The sequence below is a fragment of the Sinohyriopsis cumingii genome, chromosome 12 (assembly GCF_028554795.1).
Source record: "Sinohyriopsis cumingii isolate HCF-2022 chromosome 12, ASM2855479v2, whole genome shotgun sequence".
NCBI classification, from domain to species: domain Eukaryota; kingdom Metazoa; phylum Mollusca; class Bivalvia; order Unionida; family Unionidae; genus Sinohyriopsis; species Sinohyriopsis cumingii.
This window is the reverse complement of record NC_142972.1, coordinates 113,462,340-113,485,548: the sequence shown is the minus strand read 5'-3', so window position 1 is coordinate 113,485,548 and position 23,209 is coordinate 113,462,340. Positions and strand designations below refer to the sequence as shown.

The window sequence follows — 23,209 nt, the reverse complement described above, 5'->3', positions numbered from 1 at the left end:
ACCATAGTGAATGGGTAGTCCTACATGTAAGACCTTGACGCTGATATTTGTTTTGGGCGTCAGGGTCTTACGGCCTAACTAACAGTGCTGTGTAGTGTGTTTTGATGTTGACTAACATTGTAATGAAAGTCAAATTTTCATAAATATCTCACACAACTGGCAACTAAAATAAAGGCACTTTTCTACAAAGTAAAGTCATAATGTTTTAGTCAGACTTTACTAACTCTGATGTCTTTTCTCTAATAAATTCAAATTCTCACAAAAGAAATGGACCTGTTTTCAAGTTTCGCTGGCCTACATTTCAGTTGACTGGAAAGCCAAGAATGTTGAAATTGGGTAAGTTGAAATATTATTCTTTAATGAAATGAATAAAAATGTATTATGCCTATTGGAACTGTAAAGCAACGTTTCATTTCATTCAAGAAACATATCTGTCACATAAACCTACTTAAACATACTTCGGCATACATTGACTACCGTCGCATTGCAAAAAATTCAAGTGTATGTCAACGGAACATGAAAATGCGTCCATTTGCTAGTGTCATGTTTTCATTCTGCCAGGATAAAGACAGCACAGTAAGTATATTAATTACACATAAATTAGTGGAAGAGTGTCAGTATATGCTGCCAAATATGTGAGATATTCCTGAAACTTTGACTACTCGTTCCGATGTCAATGACATCAGAACACACTATACAAGGCCGTTATTTGGATAGTAAAACATAGCACTAAAACAAAACCAACATGTGCTATGTCTTACATTGTAGGACTAGGTGAATGGGTATACCGCTAATACTGCACACCTCAACTTTCTAATATCAATGAATCTAGTATATGCAATATAAATATCTTTAAACCTTGAATGTTGAAAACAAGTATGCATTGACATCATTCTACTTAATGAGAGCACAAAATGTAGAATAGAGACAGGCTGACATGTATGTGGGGCTAGATAGGGATGACTGTTATTCTTATTGTTCAATACACGAACATATTATTATCTACATATAACAAGATAAATGCCATGCACACGTTTTTGTCCAAGATATGATGATTTAATTTGAACGACAGTTGTATACATGTTGTTGTTGTTGTTGTATGTGGGTTTAATGCCATTTTTCAGCACAAGATAGGCTATACATGGCGGCCTGTATAACTGGTGGAGGAAGAACCCTGGAAAACCCAGGGAAGAACCACTGACCCACGAGAAGCTACTGGCAGGCTTTCCCACATACCCACGCTATATACATGTTGTATTTATCTGGACAATACAACACATTTTCATTTCTGATAAGGCAAGGAGAGCTATGTTTTGTTTACAAGTTGGGCAACCAGAAGCTTACCCCATGTTCAGATTGTTCTGGGAAAGGACAGGTTTTCACGAGACCTGGTTCTTATCAAGGACAGTGGCTACCGAATCCTGCTCTGAGACACCAAGAAGTTCAGGGAACCAGATGACAATTTCTGTGTGAATGCTGCCATGTGCTCGGAAGATCAGTTTTGACGCACAAATTTAATGTCACGTTCACCAGCCTAATATAAAAATTCATAAAAGATAAAACACGAGTGAAGTCAAAAAGGTCCATGTATTTGAAGATGCTTAATGCAAAAACATGAAGTCAATGGAAATTCAAGGAATAAAAAGCTGATGCAACCCAACCCCAAATTTACACATACATTTTCCATGTCCGAAGGCCATGATGCTGATAGTGCAACCGCAAACCCATACCCAGGGTGATAATTTTGAAAATCGTGTACTTAATAGCTTGATGCAGTTCAATACAGTTGTCATCCAGGCTTCTTTTGAGATATTCTACTTGCCTTGAACCAACATGTCTCCTGCTGTAAATTGCTAGCTCTGCTTATTAGCCACATATTGATATTTCACTGGCTACATGCTGTGCAGTCATTACATGCCTCACATCGCTTTCAAGAACAACATAAGCCAGAAAGACCAACTTCACAAATATATCTATATCTTTAATTATTAACCAATAATAGCTCCAAATGTCACACCACATCCTTAAGTGAAGAAATTTGCCAGGGCCAATATACAAAATTTTCCCCTGCCACCTGAATAAGTCTAATGATTCAAATCCAAAAATAATCCAACAATAATCCACAAAATAAATTTTAAAAGTCTTAATAAGGAAATGTTCTAATAAATCCAAGGTCAAGTCCCAATGAAAAATCCAAAATGGAAGGCAATGACATATACTGTTTGAATTTCCAAATAAAATTTAAATAACTGTCTTTGTTCAAGAATTTTGCATGAGCACTCAATTATTTCCAGGAAAAGGAATTATCTTTTAGAACCCAAATACTTTGAATAAAAATTTAAATATAACTTTCCAGTGTAAAAGCCCAACCACCTAATTTTTCTATAAACAAAGGTTATAACTTGAGACGCAAAACAGATTCCCGGATGATGGTCAAGTGATCACATTCTAGAATGGTTTCAAAAGTATCTACAAGTCTAATGGCACATAGTCCAGTACAGCCTTGATTTCACATTTATCATTCACACATTAAAAAGCCGCTCAACTGGACTAGTGGTTTGTGTCTGCCTTGGAATCAGGAGGAGGTGGGTTCAAACCCTGGCTGAGTCATACCAGTGACTTACAAAAATGGTACTAGCAGCTGCCTCGCTAGGCATTCAGCATTAACAGGTTAGTGTTAGGACTGGTCGGCCTGGTGTCAGAATAATGCGACTGGGTGGGACATCATGCTATATGTCTGAGGCATGGTATCCCAGTGCTAGAGAATACACTATAAACTGCACACTGCAGAGATCGCAGTGATATGACTGAAAAATTGTTAAAAACTACGTTAAAAATCCTAATCACACACACGCACATTAAAAATTAATTAAAAAAAGTTGTTTACTTGATTCTCAATCAAGGCCAGTAACTAGGTCAGCATACTGTACAAAGTTAAGTGTTTACAACTAACAATTAGGTCACACTAATTTTCTGGAAAATATCAAATTCCTAGTAAACAAAATTGCATTATTTTAACATATAATGAAATTAAAAATAAAAAGATTTTAAAACTTACAAACAATTAAATTAAACATACATAACACTTCCTCCATAAAGAAAAAGAAAGATTTATATGATAAAGCTTTCTTTTTGCCATAGATTAATTATACATGAGGATAAAAATACATCTTATAAATTATATAAAGTGTACATGAAACAATACATTTCTATAAACGGGAAAGTGCATCTGCTATTAAATTATCTTTTGGCTTGATTTGCCTGATGTAAATATAATATTCCTATATCAACGAATGCCACCTTAGTAGTATTTGATTTTTATTTTTTATCTTGCCGATGCAAGTAAGGGAGTTGCGGTCACTAAACACAATGATCGAAGAAGTAGCTGAACTAATGTAAACTTCAAAATGTTGTAATGCCAATATCAAAACCAAACATTCCTTCTCGATTGTTTAATAATTTCTTTGGTGCTTATTTAATTTCCTCGAAAAATAGTACACAGGATGATCAATACCATTTTCGTCTTCTTGAATCGAAACTGCTCCAACCCCAACATCACTTGCATCAACAGACAGTTTGAATGATTGGCTGAAATTTGGAGCTGTAAGAACTGGCACGCTTAAGTATGAATTTTAACTTGTCCAAAGCCTCCTGACATTTTTCAGTTCAAAGGAACTAGTTTTTCTTACTCAATAAATTTGTCAGAGGTTTAGCAATTATAGAAAGAATTGGAACAAAATTTCCAATAGCATCCAGCCATACCTAAACATCGCATCATTTGTTTTTTATTTACAGGCACAGGGAATTCAGAGATAGCATTGACTTTAACATCTGTAGGTTTAACTTGTCCGTGTCCCATGATATGTCCTAGAAAAGTTACACTAGCATGGCAGAACTCACTTTTGGATAAATTAATTGTCAAACTTGCATCTGTGAGTCTGTCAAAGAATTTGCGAATTGTTGCTAATAAATGTTCTTTCCAGGTGTTGTTGTAGATGATGACATCATCGATGTAAGCATCACAACTGTCTCGACCAGAGATAATCATATTCATGAGACGTTGAAAAGTACATGGCGACCCTTTCATCCCAAATGGCATTACTTTATATTGATAAAGTCCATCTGGAGTCACGAATACCAAAAGTTCCTTTGCTCTTTCCCTTAGTGGAGTTTGCCTAAATCCTTTCAGAAGGTCAAACTTGGTGACATGCTTGGCATTTCCGATATTATTAATACAGTCATCGATCATTGGTAATGGAAATGAATGTTTTTGTCACACTATTCACCTTCCTATAATCAGTGCACATACGGAAAGTTTTATCTGGTTTTGGAACAAGCATGCATGATAAACTTCAATCACTTTTACTGGGCTCTATAAAATCATTCTCCAGCAAATACTGAATTTCTTTCATCAAGTATTCCTGTTTCAGAGGGGTTCATACTTCACAAGTTTGGAATTTACAATTTCAACGTCATGGAATTTTTTTTCGTTCTTGAAGGAACATCTGGAGAAAAAAGTGTTTATATTTAAATAACAACTGTTTAAGTTCGTTTCTTACTTGCTTTTGCAAATGTGAAAGTTTCTGGTCCAAATCTTTCATAATTTCTGGATTCCGAAGATTTGTCACTCCAATATGAGTAGAATCTGATAATATTCCTTCACTTAAATCTTCGCTGAGTGGGACAGTTACAAGTAAATTAATTGTATGTTTAACCTGGCTACCTCTTTTAATATACTGGTACTCCTATAATTTATTTAGATCCCAGGAGCACTAATATTATAACTGAACTCATTCATTTTCTTTTTAGCTTTGTACTGGCCATAATATCAAATCCGAAGAAAATTTTGAAGAATGAGCAAAAGAGACAGAACTCTATTACCAGACTCAAAGGTTCTCTCTATTTTCACTTTTAACTTGAATTTCTGGCTGCCAAATTCAAACATAATCAGCTGGAAAGTTCCAGACCTAAAATTTGACCCTTGGCCAGATTGAACAGACTTGGGAAGGCCAATTTGAGTTTTAAAAAAACACTGTATCAAAGCTTTCACTATTGTTTTAGATTTAATATTCCTCAAAGGAATTACCTCTGGAACCCTTGTTGACGAGACATAATGATCAACAGGTATTGGTTACCTGACTTGGTCTTAGCTAAGAGACCAACACAATCTACCATTATTCTACTAAATGTTTTGTCAAAGGCAGGAATAGGTTTTAGATGAGCCTTAGGTATCTTCTGGTTAGGTTTTCCTACCATTTGACAAGATCTACAGTATTTACCAACATTCCTTTTGATTTTTAGCCGGTAGAAGTGAGTAAGATCGTGTGATAAGTTTTATTAATCCCTAAATGACCAGCCAAAGGATTTTCATGGGCCAGACTAAGTAATTCCTGTATGTAAGGCTTTGGAACTTCAATTTGATAGTTCACTGACCATTCGTATCAGCAGGTACCTCAGGAGGTCTCCATTTTCTCATAAGAATTCCATTTTTAATGAAATAACAGACAGGAACTTCAGTAGCTTCAGTTTCACTAATGATGTTCTGAAACAAACAGGAATTCTCAGGATCTTTTCCATGTTCGACGATTAGTGATTGTCTTTATCACCCTGATTAGAAGAGGATCACTGTGATCAATACCTTCTGACTGATCCAAACAAGGAGTGAAAGTGACCTCCTTAAAAGCCTGACCAATAAATGTGTCAGCTAAAGGAATACTTATCAACTTCATTCTCAAGAGCTTTCTTTGCCATAGCTCTGGTAACTGCACAAGCGGTGGATTAACCACAACCTTATCTCCAACTAGGTCGTTGCCTAGTAATAAATGAATGCCCTCGACGGGTAAAACAGAGACCATTCCGACTGCCACGGCTCCTGAAACTAAGTCTGATGACAAATTTACACAGTGGAGAGGAACATTAACAAAGACTCACCCTACTCCCTGAATAAGAACATTCTCATTAGAAGAAGACTTCTCAGAAAAAGGCAAAGCACCCGATAATAAAAGACTCTGAGTCCCTTAATATTTTAATAGGGACAGGATTGGCCGAATCACCCAAGAGTGATATAGAACCCTTCGATAGGAATGGTTCATAATTCTCCATAATCAAATCAGACTGGGGTTTGTTATACCCAACAAATTTATTGCTTTCAAAACATGACCGTGACCTTGACCTCTTAGAAATAAGAGCATCTGGAATAGGTCTGTCTTGATTCTGATGCCTATTTTTCAGTTTGTCGCAATCAGAAATAACGTGTCCTTTCTTCTTGCAATAGGTACACGTAGGAAGAGAAAAGGATCTTTGGTCAAGCTTATCTGAAGCTTGATGTTTAAAAGTTGTGCCATTTTGAGATTTATAAGGGTTTGTATTAGGCTGAAATGCTTTTCTGCCAGAAAACTGTTGAGTGGAAGTCTTCTGTACAAAAGGAACTTTATGAGTTAAAGAATACTAATCAGCAGCACAAGCAGCATTTTCCAAGGTTTCAATCTGATGCTTGTCAAGATAAGTCTTAATGTCACTATGTACACAGTTCTTGAATTCATCAAGTAATACAAGTTGTTTGAGACTTTCATGATCTTGTTCAACTTTATCGGCTAAGCACCATCTATCAAATAACTGCTCTTTTTCTATAGCAAATTGGACATAAGTTTGTCCAGCTTCTTTTTTATAGTTTGTGAAATTTTGCCGATAAGCTTCAGGGCCAAACTCATAACCCTTTAAGATGCATTCTTTAACCACATCATAGTCACCACTTTGGTGAATTGACAGTGAATTATAAATATCACTAGCCTTACCAGTGAGTACACATGGTAATAAATGAGTCCAATGTTCCCTTGGCCATTTCAAATTTTCAGCAACTTTTTCAAAACGGGTAAAATAGTTGTCTACTTTTCTTTCTCTGAAAGGGGGCACTAACCTAATATTCTTTGCAACATCAAAACATTGATATTCCCTCTTCCTTCTCTCTCTGCATTTGCATTTGCATCTCTGTCTTTCTCTCTTTCTTATTTGTCTAATTGCATTTGTTTTTCTTGTAACTGCATTTGTCTTTGTTTCTTCCTTATCTAATTGCATTTGTATATGTTTTCTTCTTTTTGTAATAACATTTGTTCTTTCTCTTTTTCCAATTTCATTTGTTCCTTCTCTTTCTCCAGTTGTAACTGCATTTGCATTTGTTTTTCTTTTTTATCTTTCTGAAATTCCAGTTTCCTTGACTCCAGCTCCATCGTGTATTTTAATTCTAATTCCTTTACTTTTATGTCAGAGTCTGATACAGATTTACTGATCGAAACCAAAGCACTTTTATCCAAAACATTCTTTTCTAGCCAGTACTGGACCATAATATTTTTTATTTCTTGCTTCGTTAAGGAAACCTTTACCTCAGAGAGATCATATCTTATGGCAGATTGAATTAATTCATCTATTTTTAAACGGTCTAATTGGTCCCGGGTCGGACTTCAAAGAAAGATTTCCACTTTTGATAACATTTTAGAAAATGCTTGCCGATTTCACTAAAGATTTCAAAAACTAGGGGAATACAAATTTCAAAAAACAAAGTTTTCTGAAATATTTTAACCAAAATTCATAGATCCAAGGAGGGCTACATTCTTATATTACGTGTTTAGGCTCTAATAAACAGTCACAAAAGAGTGAAAACAACAAGCTTTGAAAAATTTAACAAATTATTTATTTCCCTGGAAAAACAGTAAAAAATTAAAAAATAAGAACGGTTTTAAGAATCAAATCCAAAAATAATCCAGCAATAATCCACGAAATAAATTTTAGAAGACTTAATGATGAAATGTTCTAACAAATTTAAGTTCGAGTCCTAGCGGAAAAGGCAAAATGGAAAGCGATGACGTATACTGTAGCCTTTATGGTGCTGTAGCATCTGCAGTTCTTTGTAATTCCACAGACAATAATATTCCGTTGTTTAAATTTTCGAATAAAATTTAATGTCTTTGTTCAAGAATTTATGTACAAGCACTCAAATATTTCCAGGAAAAAGAATTATCTTTCAGAATCCAAATAATCTGAATAAAAATTAAGATATAACTCCAACTGGTCACAAACACACACTTTCCAGTGTAAAAGCCCAACTGCCTAATTTTTCTATAAACAAAGGTTATACAGTAACTCGAGACGCAAAACAGATTCCCGGATGATGGTCAAGTGATCACATTTTAGAATGGTTTAGATGGTATCTAGAAGTCTAACGGCACGTAGTCCAGTACAGCCTCAATTTCACTATTATCATTCACACATTAAAAATGTATTAAAAAAAGAAGTAGTTTGCAAAGTCTTTTTCAAAATATCCTGTATAACCAGTGAGGACAACCGGAGAAATTATTTTTTCGCTAAAAATCTAACTCAAGGCACAGCCAACTGAATCCTAAGATTGATCTAACTGTAGAAACAGCGGGGGTGATCAGAACTGGGGTTTCTTTCTTTGGTGAGAAATCGAGATTTAACAAAATGTATCGTTTTTCTATAAATTACTGCGCCGACGTACGATATAAGCATATTGTTTTGTCTTGCAGAAAAAGCCGACGACACTCCGATTGATTACACTTCGACTACTAATCAAAACCGCTGATGCATATCTATAGCTGACACATATAGACGAGACAGTCCAAATGTGCGGCATATTGACCATTTAAACATTATGAAATCATCTTCTGGGGAGCTGAGTTAAATCACTGGACTGTTGGCGGGGGTGGGGTAAGGTTGTGCTATTGTTTTCACAATATTATTGTGTCTTCTCTGTTTTCAGTAAATGATAACAGCCATCAACAACGTTGCCTTATGTTATTTAGCCTCGTACTCTAGCATCCCATGATGCCCCGCACACGAGGCCGGGCACGAATCGTTAAAAGGCTAAATAGAAATTCAGGATGGTGGAAGTAATACACAATACCAAAATGAGTTGGTAATAAAGAAATATCGTTCAAAACGTTATTTCCGTCTGTGACGACACATGGTTCTTCGTTGTATTAGTAACGGATAGGTCTATTATTATGCACATTTTAATTGTCTTTGTGTGCTTGATGTTTGTATATCTTTTGTCTTGGTACGGAGGTATGCCTACCCGACTTTTGTCATAATTTGTAAGAGCAAGCTGTTGAGTTCAAGAGTTAGCGGAAGTTTCCAGTGGAAATTTTGTCTTTCTAAAACAATCTATTGCAACGAAGGTCAAGTGGGTATATATATATATATATATATATATATATATATATATATATATATATATATATATATATATATATATATATATATATATAAGGATTTGGTTTACAATTATTCATCCCTATTTATCAGAAGTCTGTGGAATAATTTACAGTTGTGTTCAGATATATTTTGAGACGAATTATGTATTTGAATTATTCATTGGAAATTGTAAAGTGGTCATTGATTTTTCGGACTAAAATCCTACTTTGGGATTATGGCGAATGTATTCAAAGACCTTTTGGACTTATGATAGGACGTTTAAGATTATTTGAGATATAATTCACAATGCTGTAGTGTCTCTTAAATTTTCACTTTTTAACGTAGAGAAATAAATTATTTGTTGAATTATGTTGTTGTAGGGTTTAACGCCATTTTTCAGCACACTATCGGCTATACATGGCGGCCAGTATTAATGGTGAAGGAAGAACCCGGGAAATCCCCGGAAAGAACCACCGACCCTCGAAAAGCTACTGGCAAGCTTTCTCACATACCCACACTGGCCGAATCCGAGACTCGAACCCACGCAGACCGAAGTGAGATGGCAGTGATCCGTAACGGAGAGCGCTTTAGACCACTCGGCCACTCTGGGCCCCATTTGTTGAATTAACTAAACTTGTTGGTTTCGCTTCTTTCTGTTGCATAGTTAAGATCTTATAGTCGTAACGCTACTTAAGAAATACTGCGTGTTTGTTTAAAGTGTCACTATGTAATATTGTCATTTTATGTGACACTTTAAACAAATATTCAGTATTTATTTAACTGACATAGTTGTGAAGAATGTAGGGAAAAATGACGGTGGTGACGCAGATGGAACTAACTTATTTGATGCTTTTTAATGCCAACGTAATTTTGTATTATTTCCACCGTCATGAATGTCTCCACATGGCATCAGCCATTAAATGGGTTCATACATTTTTAATACAAAAGCCAATCGTCATCAAAACTAGCAAATATTTATTGATATGTAAAACGGTAGATATTGTGGGCTAGTCTATCCAAACTAAAAGTAAATATTTATTGATATGTAAAACGGTAGATATTGTGGGCTGGCCTATCCAAACTAAAAGTTCGATTTTTAACATGAATGGTCATCATAACATTCATCTCTTTCCATTTATTGAATTTGAAAAATGATACTCAGAAAGATAACTGATTTATATTACGAACATTATATCAATTTTGAAATTAAAATATCGGAAAACAAAATTGAAATTTTAAAGGTCACCCATGACACAGTAATTTTTATATATAGAAAAGACGACAGTTAAACACGGCCCCACATTACTATATACGCATCTTTCATTTACGAAATATATGGCCAGTAATTCCAACAATATTCTCATGACGTCAACAAGAATGATCTACATTTTCCATTGTGATGTAATGTTATCCATCAAGATTACACAGGTAATGATATTTATTCCAACCCTATCCCAAGCACCACAATTGCTCTGAAAGACCAACTACTCATCTGCGATAGGTATTTTGTAATTTGGACTGGATCCTCTCCAAACTCTGCCACACGTGTGTTAGAGATAACGATGCTTCTCTTCTTCAAATCTAAGCCTCCCTAGAATAACATTAACGCAAGGCATCTGCAGTCTAGAGCTTTCACACGATGGAATTGAAATAAACCTTATCTAAAGTTCTTCTAAATTTCTAAGAATCTGTTGACTTCATTGATATATGAAGTACGTCAGGGGTTAGTATCAGTTGTTACGTATCAGTGAAGCTGTATCAGTGGATACTAACTGACGCTTTGCTTATAATATAATTCAGATTTCTGATAGGCTCATAGTATCGCTTGCATTCGTACCGAAACGTGGTCTGCTGATTTCTCCCGCTGCTGGTATTTTCGTTAATCTTTGCTTGCTGCGCTGCAACTCTGCACAAAAACAATCCTTTTGCAAAACGTTGGGGCGGGGAATGCACTAAGTGCATAAACAAAGAAGTAGAAGAAAGAGGGAGACGGCTGAAACCGGTTTCTTTTTTCTGACATAGGAAGCCAGAGGCTACCGAAACCTGACAGTATGGTATAGTTTCACCGATCGTCATGTACACCAGTAGCAGGAAATTTCCTCTGTCGGATTATAGCAAGTCTCCAAGCACGGTAAGTACTGTGTGATACATTTCCTCTACCTACCTATATATATATATATATATATATATATATATATATATATATATATATATATATATATATATATATATATATATATATATATATATATATATATATATATATATATATATATATATATATATATATAATGTTTTAACTCCAATATTTATTTAAACATTATTTTTATGCAGAGTTATGAGCTGAAACTCTGTCTGTATCTTTCGTCTTATTTAAAATTTTCTCCAATGTATAAAGAAGTGCTTACAGCTAGGTACATTTACTTCAATGTATAAAGAAGTGCTTACAGCTAGGTACATTTACTTCAGTGTATAAAGAAGTGCTTACAGATAGGTACATAACCTTCAGTGTATGAAGAAGTGCTTACAGCGCGGTACATAACCTTCAGTGTATAAAGAAGTGCTTACAGCTAGGTACATTTATTCAGTGTATGAAGACGTACTTACAGCTAGGTACATTTACTTCAGTGTATAAAGAAGTGCTTACAGCGCGGTACATAACCTTCAGTGTATAAAGAAGTGCTTACAGCTAGGTACATTTATTCAGTGTATGAAGACGTACTTACAGATAGGTACATTTACTTCAGTGTATAAAGAAGTACTTACAGCGCGGTACATAAACTTCAGTGTATAAAGAAGTGCTTACAGCGCGGTACATAACCTTCAGTGTATGAAGAAGTGCTTACAGCTAGGTACATTTATTCAGTGTATGAAGACGTACTTACAGCTAGGTACATTTACTTCAGTGTATAAAGAAGTGCTTACAGTGCGGTACATAAACTTCACTGTATAAAGAAGTGCTTACAGCTAGGTACATTTATTCAGTGTATGAAGACGTACTTACAGCTAGGTATATTTACTTCAGTGTATAAAGAAGTGCTTACAGCGCGGTACATAAACTTCAGTGTATAAAGAAGTGCTTACAGCGCGGTACATAACCTTCAGTGTATGAAGAAGTGCTTACAGCTAGGTACATTTATTCAGTGTATGAAGACGTACTTACAGATAGGTACATTTACTTCAGTGTATAAAGAAGTGCTAACAGCTCGGTACATTTGCTTGAGTCTAGAACTTGGAATTTACCAGTAAACCATCTGGACAATATTTTATTTCCTTACTTTTCTTTTGAATTCCATGCATTTGTCGATATCATTTTTCTATTTAGAATTTCAGGCATTTGTCATATCATTTTTCTGTTTTGATTTCCCTGCATTTGTCGCTATTATTTTCCTCTATTGAATTTCAGGCATTTGTCGCTATTATTTTTCTTTTCTCGCTTTATACTAGTTTAAATCAAAGAGTTTATATCGTTAAATTCCTGTACTACGGTTGCATTTTATTTTTGAATCAGCTGATAAAATATCCAAAATTAGTTTTAGTCGGATATATTTACGGTGGTTCTTTTTTAATCCATTATATTTACGGTGGATCTTATTTAATCCATTGTATTCACGGTGGATCTTATTTAATCCATTATATTTACGGTGGATCTTATTTAATCCTTTATATTTACGGTGGATCTTATTTAATCCATCATATTCACGGTGGATCTTTTTAATCCATTATATTCACGGTGGATCTTATTTAATCCAGTACATTCATGTGCTATGTTTAAATCGGCTCATTTACGATGGCTACTGTTTAATACATTTACGGTTGGTATTATTTATGTGGCAACTGTTATTTGACTCTTTTTTTTAAAAAAAAACTGCAGCCATTGATTACAAGTTATAGCAGGTATAAGTGTATCATTGCATTTCAACACAGGCGTGGGAATGGATACATGCAAAATCACTGTAATCCAATTTTAATTTTGTTTTTAATTTTAATTAACTTTTATACCACAGTAAAGTAAATTATGATAGTATGTGTTTTTGTCCACACCGCTAGTGTATCTCGTTTAATTAAAATGGTAATTACGATTTGCAGGCATTACAGTTTTATTTGTTGTACACGCCTAAAAATTCTTACTTTTATTTTTACTATTTCCTGTAAATGTTGAAAGATATGTGCTACACAAACACAGAAAATTTATTAAATACACATATATCCACAAAATCTGGTTGTTGTTGTTGGCTAGACGCCATTTTTTATCACATGATACATGGCGGCCAGTATATCTGGTGAAGGGAGAACTCGTGTAAACCCCGGGGAGGAACGACCGACCCATTAGAAGCTTCTGACAAGCTTTTTAACATACCTAAGTTGGCCGAGCCCGCGACTGGAACTCATGTGGACAGAGATGTGATGTCAATGACCTGTGAAAGCGAGCGCCTTAGGCCACTCGGCCCATTCCTCCCTCCCCCCCCCCAAAGTGACTTGTATATTCTCTCTCGTCAATGTCGCATATGATTATGTTAAGGTTCTGAGGGAAAGAAACATACAAACTAGAAATCAAAGAAAATTCCAGGTAGAAAGAAAACAGATAGAAGAAATAAACACGACCGAACGCGCTTGCACTTCAAAACTTTTCAGCTGGTAGAATCGATGAATGTTGTTTCGTCTGCAAGATTCTAGCCATTTGCATATCTGTTTTGGAGCTAGATCCGGCAATACCTTCCATAGGTAACAAATATGTGACTCAGAGGAAGTCAGGTCAAGAGAGCAGCATTTAAATATGTGACTCAGAGGAAGTCAGGTCAAGAGAAAATCATTTTGTTATGTGCTTTTCTATGTTGCTAGCTCATAAAAAAATCAATGCTACTTTTAAGCGTGCTTTACTTTATATACTAAAAAGTTACACAAATATATGAGATGTACGCATCGCAGATTGTGACATAAGGACACAGTATTGACAATATTTAGATTATAAATAATTACAAAGCTCAAGATATATAAAATAAAATGATAAACAATACAATGCAACATTGTTGATTTGATCAGTTTTGATTATGTTGACAATGTTCGTCACTAAACATCACTATATAGAAAAATCCGTAGAATACATTATGAACCACCGTCTGATATATCATTCAAGTCATATGCCTGCCGTAAGGCGGAACGTATTAGGTTATGATTATGTCCGTTCGTCACTTCCCTATTTATTCTCCGCACAATAACTCGAACTCTCCGCCATAGACCCTTACCCACCTTGAAAATGAAAGAAAGAAAATCGCTTCCATAAATTAATTGTATTTATGTAGCAGATGCACTGGTGAAGCATTGTGATAACTTGCATATGAGATTAGAAGACCACCTATAGATTTAAAGGTGATAATGTTAAATGTCAAGATCATTGTAATTCCAAGAAGAAAGTTGGTGCATGAAGTGTAAAATTCAGGAAATAAAAGTTATCATATGTAACAAGTAAATACTGGAAGAACTTTGTTTTTTTAATAACTAATCCGATATTATTGCATTGAGTCACGAACGGACTCAATAAAATAAAGAAAACTTTGCCAATATATACTCAGTGCTAGACTAAGTGTAACTCGAATGGATAGGACTGGTATTACATTTATTGTTGATATTTAATGGGGGGGGGGGACGGGGATTATTCGATTTAAGAGAAATACGTGATCGTGTGTTTTCATCATTTTATCAGGCTTTCAGAAGAGTTACACAAATTAATATATGTTAAATGATATATAGTATACATACAAATAAAACATATGGTTTATGCACTCCTTTGTCTGGAGTTCAGCTGATGAATTGATGAAAATAATAGGTCTAAATGAAAGAACCAGTATAAAGATATAAATATTCAGTATTCAATCCTTTTTTGTAATCACTTTACACCATAAACACATCTCATACGACCAACTCACTCTTTCTCTATATCTCTCAGTGTTTCTTGCTCAAGTCTGGGGCATATTTAACTTTGTAATTTTCTTTTCAATCTGAAATTCTGTTTATGGTTTTGAATCCTGGAAAATAGACATTTGTTTAGAAAAAGAATCAGAAGAAGGAAATGCAAGATATATGGAGTTCTTTGTCACTTATTTTGGGTATACTTTATGGATGGTTTGCATATGATACAAGGAAGACATGCTGGGTTCAAAAGGTAAAAGGTTAAGTTCACATGGACCAATGGAAGAAAAAAAAACGATTTAAAAAAAGAACAAAAGTACTTAAGTTCTGTATCATATGCATTTACTGAAATTTATTGATGGTTTGCATGTAGACAAGACAGAGACCTATTAATTGGTTCAGAGGAAAGAAGGCAGGTGCTAAAGTGATGTCACAAGCCAAGACCAAGCTTCTTGGTTAGCTTTGATTAGAGGCAAAATAGGCACCTATCGCTTTTGGGGCCGGTAGGTCAAAGGTCGAGGTCACTGAGATTAAAAGAAGAATCCCCCCCCCCCCAAAAAAAATAACTTGATATGGCGGATGTATAATGTACAATGCTCGTAATGATAATACGCTTTGATGCGCGTGATTTCAAAATCCTGCACGTGTTCTGAATTACTAAATGTAATTGCGCATTTGTCGGCTGACTGGTAATTGGCCATGTGTTGAAACGAGAATATGAAATGAAAATCTTAACCTTGCTGTACATGCTAGTTCTGCATCGCGTCTAAACGTGCTGACTAAATATTCCTCTGCTGTCATACATGTAGAGGTTGTTGTGCATAATCATATATAGCTCCCCCCCCCCACCCGAGTTCCCTACTCTAAAACTAACTAAATGGGCATTGGCTTTACCCGTTTACTTATTAACTCCAAATGGGCATTGGCTTTACCAGTTTACTTATTTTAACTCCAAATGGGCATTGGCTTTACCCATTTACTTATTGTAAATCTACCAAGCATTTATAAACGATCAAGCTACCCCACATATATAATAGCTGATGTTGCACCTAAAAGCTGCTTAAATATTGTAGATGAATTTATTCAATAGAATAAAAACAACTTTAAACCCCAAAATATCAGCAACATAGTTTAAAATCAGTATCAAACAGTTCCAGCGTATACCTGTTAATCTATATTCAGTTGAAAAATCGCCTTACTGGTTTGAACAACAAAGCATGATTCTGTCTAAATACGATAGCATTTTATTATTATGAGATTATGGTATTGAAAAGATGCATTCCTACCTGTGATTCAACCGTTTCTAAAAACATCATAATTACTGTTATGTCTGTATTAAGTAGTAATCTGTACTATTAAATAGTAATCTACATTAGTCAGACACAAATCATGTTCTATACATGTATTTAGCTGGTGCCTCACTTACTCAAGCCAGATAAAAATCATGTTCTATACATGTATTTAGCTGGTGCCTCACTTACACAAGCCAGATAAAAATCATGTTCTATACATGTATTTAGCTGGTGCCTCACTTACACAAGCCAGATAAAAGTCATGTTCTATACATGTATTTAGCTGGTGCCTCACTTACTCAAGCCAGATAAAAATCATGTTCTATACATGTATTTAGCTGGTGCCTCACTTACTCAAGCCAGATAAAAATCATGTTCTATACATGTATTTAGCTGGTGCCTCACTTACACAAGCCAGATAAAAATCATGTTCTATACATGTATTTAGCTGGTACCTCACTTACACAAGCCAAACAAAAATATTATATCCCATATATGTATTTTAGTCGGTACTTACACAAGTCTCGAACTGGACTGTGTGGTATATTGCTTGTCGACATGTGTATAAATTGGCAGAAGATAAGTCCACATGGTTTCTCGTTATATGGTCTCTGTAACAACTCTGAGCACTCCTAACGATTTACCACAAACGGCATGATGGAATTACAAAAAAGGCAGTAGCCGCAAACGTACCAATGAATGAATAATTTGCACTCCATTTTATTCATTTTCATCATAAAATCCTAGACAGTTACTGTTTTCATCTTTATAACAAAACCCCGGACAGCCTACTGAATTCATCTTCATAATAAAATCCTGGACAGCCTGCTGTATTCGTCTTAAAATTCTACGACACAAAATTAGAACATGGATGAAGGTCAAAACATCATTTCTAGAATATTCAAAGTTGTCAACAAGATAACGTCTATTACTAAAATTATAATAATGAACATGGCAAATATCAGGTACACCAGGTTTTTCAATGTGGAAATATCAATGTCCTAGACTCAGATTAAGATAATCATGCTTACCTCAATTCTGATAATGATCCTAATATTTAATATATACTCACAAAGAGTTATTAGGTATGTATTATGGTGTTTACAAAATAAACGTCCCTGGTCAGGTACAAAGTGAACATGATTTCGAACAAGGTCAAGTAAAAATACAAAAGTATATAACATAATCATGGAGAAAAAGCTAACAAACTATACAAATTAAATGTACATAACACATCCCCTCATAAAGAAAAAGAGATTTTTACAGTAGAGCTTTCTTTTGAATATTAGTCAAATATACATATCATTAAAATAAAATAATTGTATACAAGTGAAAGTGCATCTCTAATAACATAATCTTTCTCTTGACGTGCCTGATGTCATCATTGCATTCCTGCAACATCAAATTCGACCGTAATCATCTCTGATTTTTGGTTTTCATCTTGCCAATGAATGTAAGGGAGTTGTGATAACTGGGTACGATAATTGGAGAGAGAACTGAACTAATATACACTTATAAACGTAAATTCCTGTAGCCAACCCTTTGCCAAAAAATTTCAAGTGTCTACAATCGTTTATTGTAAAAAGCAAATATTTCAGTCTGATGTGATACATCCATTTATACTCTCAAGCTCATTTCTTTTTAGGACGAAAATTATCCTTAAATGATTTTGGATCTGGTCATTACAAATTAATTTTCTAATTTATATATACCATAACGACGTTGTTGTTTCTTTTTTTTTGTATTTAAATTAAAATATTGTCTCTAAGTATGCCGATATATTTTAAATTACTCCGTAACTTAAACTGATCAGCTTGACGAGAATTTCCGAATGTCACACAATGCGAATCAGTTTTTGTTACTATGATGCACAACCGTATTGACATTTTTGGACGTTACTGCCATCGATCACTCAGATAATAATCGAATTATCATATTAGGCTAGTCTATGTGGCAAAATTTTTTGTATAATGTTTCAAAATAATCTCTGCTAGAATTAAAAACAGATTAACTTGGTTGAGGAGATAGTTAAATACGAGCGAGATCAGTCGTTAGTGACCGTTCGTGCCTGCTTCTGTTTAGGATACATATGAATTATGATTATAATTGTTTCGAATTATTAAAATCAAAGCATGAGTGTTCAAAATGAATTTCTATTTGCGAAGGTAGTAGCACAAAAAGGAAAACACCTGGGGAAAATAGCTTGGCAGGAAAACAAGGTCTTGCAAATTGTGCCAACCACCATTTAGGTGCGCTAATCTTCTGTATAACACTTTTGTGCTATAACCTTAATCGGTCAAGAAGTATTGTAATTAGTACGGTTGGATGATTCTTACCAAGCATGTTAACCTATTTATGATTATTTATTTACTCTCTGATCCATAGGCTCTCATGGTCAGGGCAGTCTATTATATTCTGGACAGAGTACAAATTTTGCTGTGCCAAGGTTACTAAGACCATTCATCTCAAGGCAGCATTGCCTTCCAAAAGCCAACATTGCACTGCAGTAATTTTTTGTGTTCTGAATAGTTCCCAGCTATAACCCGTAGTTCTTTTACCTCGGATGTCAATTAAAATAACTGACATTTTCGTTATGATCGGAATTCAGCCAGCTTTTGAATAACACAAAGGTTTTCTTAATATTAAAAAAATCACTCTTCCTTACAGCGTTTCATTTTACTTCCTTTACGATGTTCATTAAGTTTTCAAACATCAATTGAGAAATTTCAAGAGCGGGATGGGGATGATGAAGAAGAAGATGTAATAACTGATACCAAATTATGACTGAGATGAGAGCGATTGCTTATCGGAGAATGGACAGTCCGAAACGCAGACACAATGTGTCAACTGTTGAAGGACAGAGTCCGGAACACTGATATAACATGTAAAATGTTAATGAAAGAATCTGAAACGCTAATAGAATGTGTCAACTGTTAAAGTCAGAGTCCAAAACATTGATAGAACATGTAATCTGTAAAAGGACAGGGTCAGAAACACCGAGAGAACATATCAACCTATATGCCTTCTGATACTACTTTTAATACAGCATGTCTTAAAGGACATGTAGACATAACATGCCTTTTGAATGCCAATATGTCTTCAAAGACAGGTAGACATAGTATGTATTTTCGATGACCAATATAGCTTCAAAGACGGGTAGACATAACATACCTTTCATCATGGCATCTGTGGCTACCAAGGATCTGTTACACGTTCCGTTGTCAGGTAGGACCAGCTAGACCTTATGAAGAAGGTCTGCACTTTTCGTTTCATAGACATGTACAGATTTCCGACGGACGATGGATTGACAACGCATACTTGCTGAATTTTTTTTTTACAAAGCTCAAATGATCTTACAAAAGCAGCGAAGTTAAGAAACGCAATTTATGAAACAATGCTTTGAAGACTTCTTGAAAATTTCAGTACATGCATATTCATTCTCGAAATACGAGTAAGTTCTTTTTGCTAGATATAGACTCTGTATTTTCTTAGTTTGTGTACATGAGAGTGCAATGCACGTATTCAATACAGGCACTATATGTACTGACATGTATCTTTTATTACACTGCTTGTACGAAAATAATTAAATTAAGCATTCGAACGGAAACACACGTTTTTTGAAGATGCATGCATCCTGTTTATGAGTCTGTAACAGTTAAGCGCGTACTTATTTATTATTTTGTGGAACATTTTGAGTTCCATCACCCATCGCTATGATGTCTCTTTCCACTTCAGGAAAGACAAACATCCAAAAATAAATAATTGACCGAATCCTTCATTACTGCACCTGGTTGCCTCCAAATGTATCGAGCCATTAGGTATGTATCTATGCTGATTGTGCTGCGAATATTTGACCCTCGATCGCAAGCCAATGACCGCATTAAGCCAGATGGAAACTATGCTCATAAACGTGTACTAAAAAAACCTCTACATATGCCCATAAACGTGTACTAAAAAGCCTATACCTATGCCCATAAACATGTACTAAAACAGTCTACATATGCCCATAAATATGAACTAAAAACATTAGATGATTAATAAGAAGAAAAGCCAAATAAAAATAGTACCGATTTTTAAATTTATCACAAATTCATCAGTATACATTATTATAAACACGGAAAATGTTATCTGTTAAAGAAACCGTTGTGTTAATAGTGTTTGGTGGCACAACTCGAATAACTAATAGGAACATTCAGCGCAGATGACATCAACTGTGATTCAGAATTTTTAAAAATAAACCTGATAGACTCAAGCGAATGTATGCAGAAACTCTTGTAGTACGTTCATTGGTAAAGCACAAGAGATCCTAGGTAATTATTTTTTCTAGATTTAGCTAATATTATTACCCCTTAGAGAAGTTTCTGAGTATTTGCTTTTTTGTGTGTGTTTCTTCCTACGTTAGCTCCAAGAGGTAATAAATGTGTTAACTGTTTTGACAAGGTGTACTGGATTATTTATTCTCCTTAAAATGTGTTTGATTGAATAAATATTCCAACTTTCCTTTTCAATTTTGTGCATTATTTACATGTAATGTTTTAGTTCTTTATATTGTTTGTCATATATGTATCTGAAAATCTGCCTATGGAGGAAGTAATGAATGAATAAAGTCATGAATGCATCACTAAGATAGAGGGCCAGTCTTCGTGAGGCATGCATGAATTCGGTATGTGTGTCCAGGTCGTATGCTATGGACACAATGCCTCCTCATCGCTCAGATTTGTTTTCTATGAGGCATATCACTTTCCAACGATGGATTTTGATGTTCCGATACTTGTTCGTGGAGTTTTTACCAGTGATGGATTTGGTGTTCCGATGCTTGTTTGTAGAGTTTTTATTCCATGTATTTTACCAAGTTACAAAAAGAAATCATGCCAGTTGATATTGTATTTGCATTCAGTATATGGAATCTACGTTAGAAAACGGGTGAGTGTAAGGCAGCTTTGGCTGCTACGTGCACCTTTACATTACTCTTCATTCTAATGTGACTAGGAAGCAGCCAACATTACAGAATATTTTTCCAGACTGTATGAGCAGATCGTATTTCTTTAAGATCTGGGATATCAGTATGAATATGAAATCAAAAAGGACACATCGGATATATATCAATCGGCAACCCCTAGATTACGAGTCCAACGCACAATGAACTAGGCAACAGTGACTCAACCCGAACTAGTTACGTATTTTGTGTGTGATGTTTCATTTATCAGAAAAGTGATATTCTTGCGCAGTAATGTTCTCCGTTCATTTGTTAGACTGGTTGAATATAGATATCTTGTACTTGGTAATGATCTCCGTTCGTTGGTTAGACTGGTTGACTTGACATGGGTATATATATGATACTTGTACATGTAATGATCTTCGTTCATTGGTTAGTCTGGTTAACTAGACATGGGTATATATGTGATACTTGTACATGTAATGATCTCCGTTCATTGGTTAGACTGGTTGACAAGACGTGGGTATATTGGCTCATCACCATGCTCAAAAAACGCTACATACAAAGATGAAACAGTGTATCAAATTTATTAAACAATTACGTTTAAGAAAATTAATGAAGTACTAATATAGTAACCAACACAACCTATGTTGAATTGACAAAATTGCTTGCGATATCTATTTTCAGTGTTTTCGTTTGGCATTTTTGCGCAGATTAAGTTTCACCCGTATGGTTCAGATTTTTCATGAGCATTTAAGAATCGTTTGTCATCCGATACGGCGATGTTCCTGAACACTCATAACCATCTGGCGATGTTCCTGTATTATCCTGCTCATAATTACTATTATACCTTTTGGCTATGTTCCTGAACACTCATAACCATCTGGCGATGTTCCTGAACACTCATAACCATCTGGCTGGCAATATTCATGTACTCTCATAACCATCTGGCGATGCTCTCAGTTCGTAAAACAAAATTTGGAAACTAATGTAGTTTACTTAATCCATCTACATCAGCTCTCCTTCTGACATGAGAATTTCAAACAGAATTTATCACAAATCATCTCAGCAGAATTCAGTTAAGTCCTTAATAACATTACAATGAATTAAATAGCATAACCTAATAAGAGCTTTTATACACAGTAATTGTACCTAGTTCAGAGGTATTTTACTCAGATAGTAAAATGATGAAAACAAAGGGACAGATATACAAAATATCTTTACAATCCCAAAACACTGGGTATTACAAACTCCAAAATTAGCCCACGGCTAAAAGATTACATGTATGGAGTAACACTCCGTCACCATCACACTTGGCAACCAGTCATAATGGTCAATCAAGTAGTCAGTTTTCCAGCTAGTCACCGACCATCATTCATTTCTCCGGTTAATCAAGTAATCAGCGCCCACCAATCGATCAGCAACGCCCGATCACCTGCTACTCGACCAGCAACACTGTTTACTCAACTCTACGGTTGATAAAGTTCAGCTTTACAGCTGCTATGGTCAACATTTGTGGTTAGCTCTACAGCTGGTACCACATAGACTACAATCAGCTGAAAATACATCTGACACCGTGTACTATGCGTGACACGGGCAAATACGATAAAACGTAATGACGTTATGTGCGATAAGCTATACAGATTACATTATCGGTACAATTATTACAAAACACTAAACCGGTTCAGAAGTGAGACTAGCTGTGCCCGATAAGAATCCTACGGTACTAAAAGTTTCTAAAAATTTAACTTTATATTGCTAATATAAATCTCTTGCTAAGTCACAAACAAGAATAGAAAATATTCGCATTATACTACGTAAGCCGAAGCTACATAGAAAATATACAAAAATAAACGTGGTAGTA

The 23,209-nt window shown here is 35.0% G+C and overlaps 1 protein-coding gene across 2 annotated transcripts in view; it reads left to right on the top strand.

Annotated features, from left to right (window-relative positions):
• The first annotated feature begins 10,931 nt into the window (after window positions 1-10,931).
• The window catches only part of LOC149787273 (FH1/FH2 domain-containing protein 3-like), a 411,067-nt gene continuing 398,789 nt past the window's right edge, over window positions 10,932-23,209 (top strand). The window contains exon 1 of one of the 2 annotated variants that reach the window (XM_089977788.1): window positions 10,932-11,338. Coding sequence is in view for 1 of the 2 variants with exons in the window: in XM_089977786.1 (XP_089833912.1) it covers window positions 11,282-11,338 (57 nt within the window). In the remaining variant the exon portion in view is untranslated. The remainder of the gene's footprint in view (window positions 11,339-23,209) is intronic. The other variant, XM_089977786.1, reaches the window with a different exon arrangement.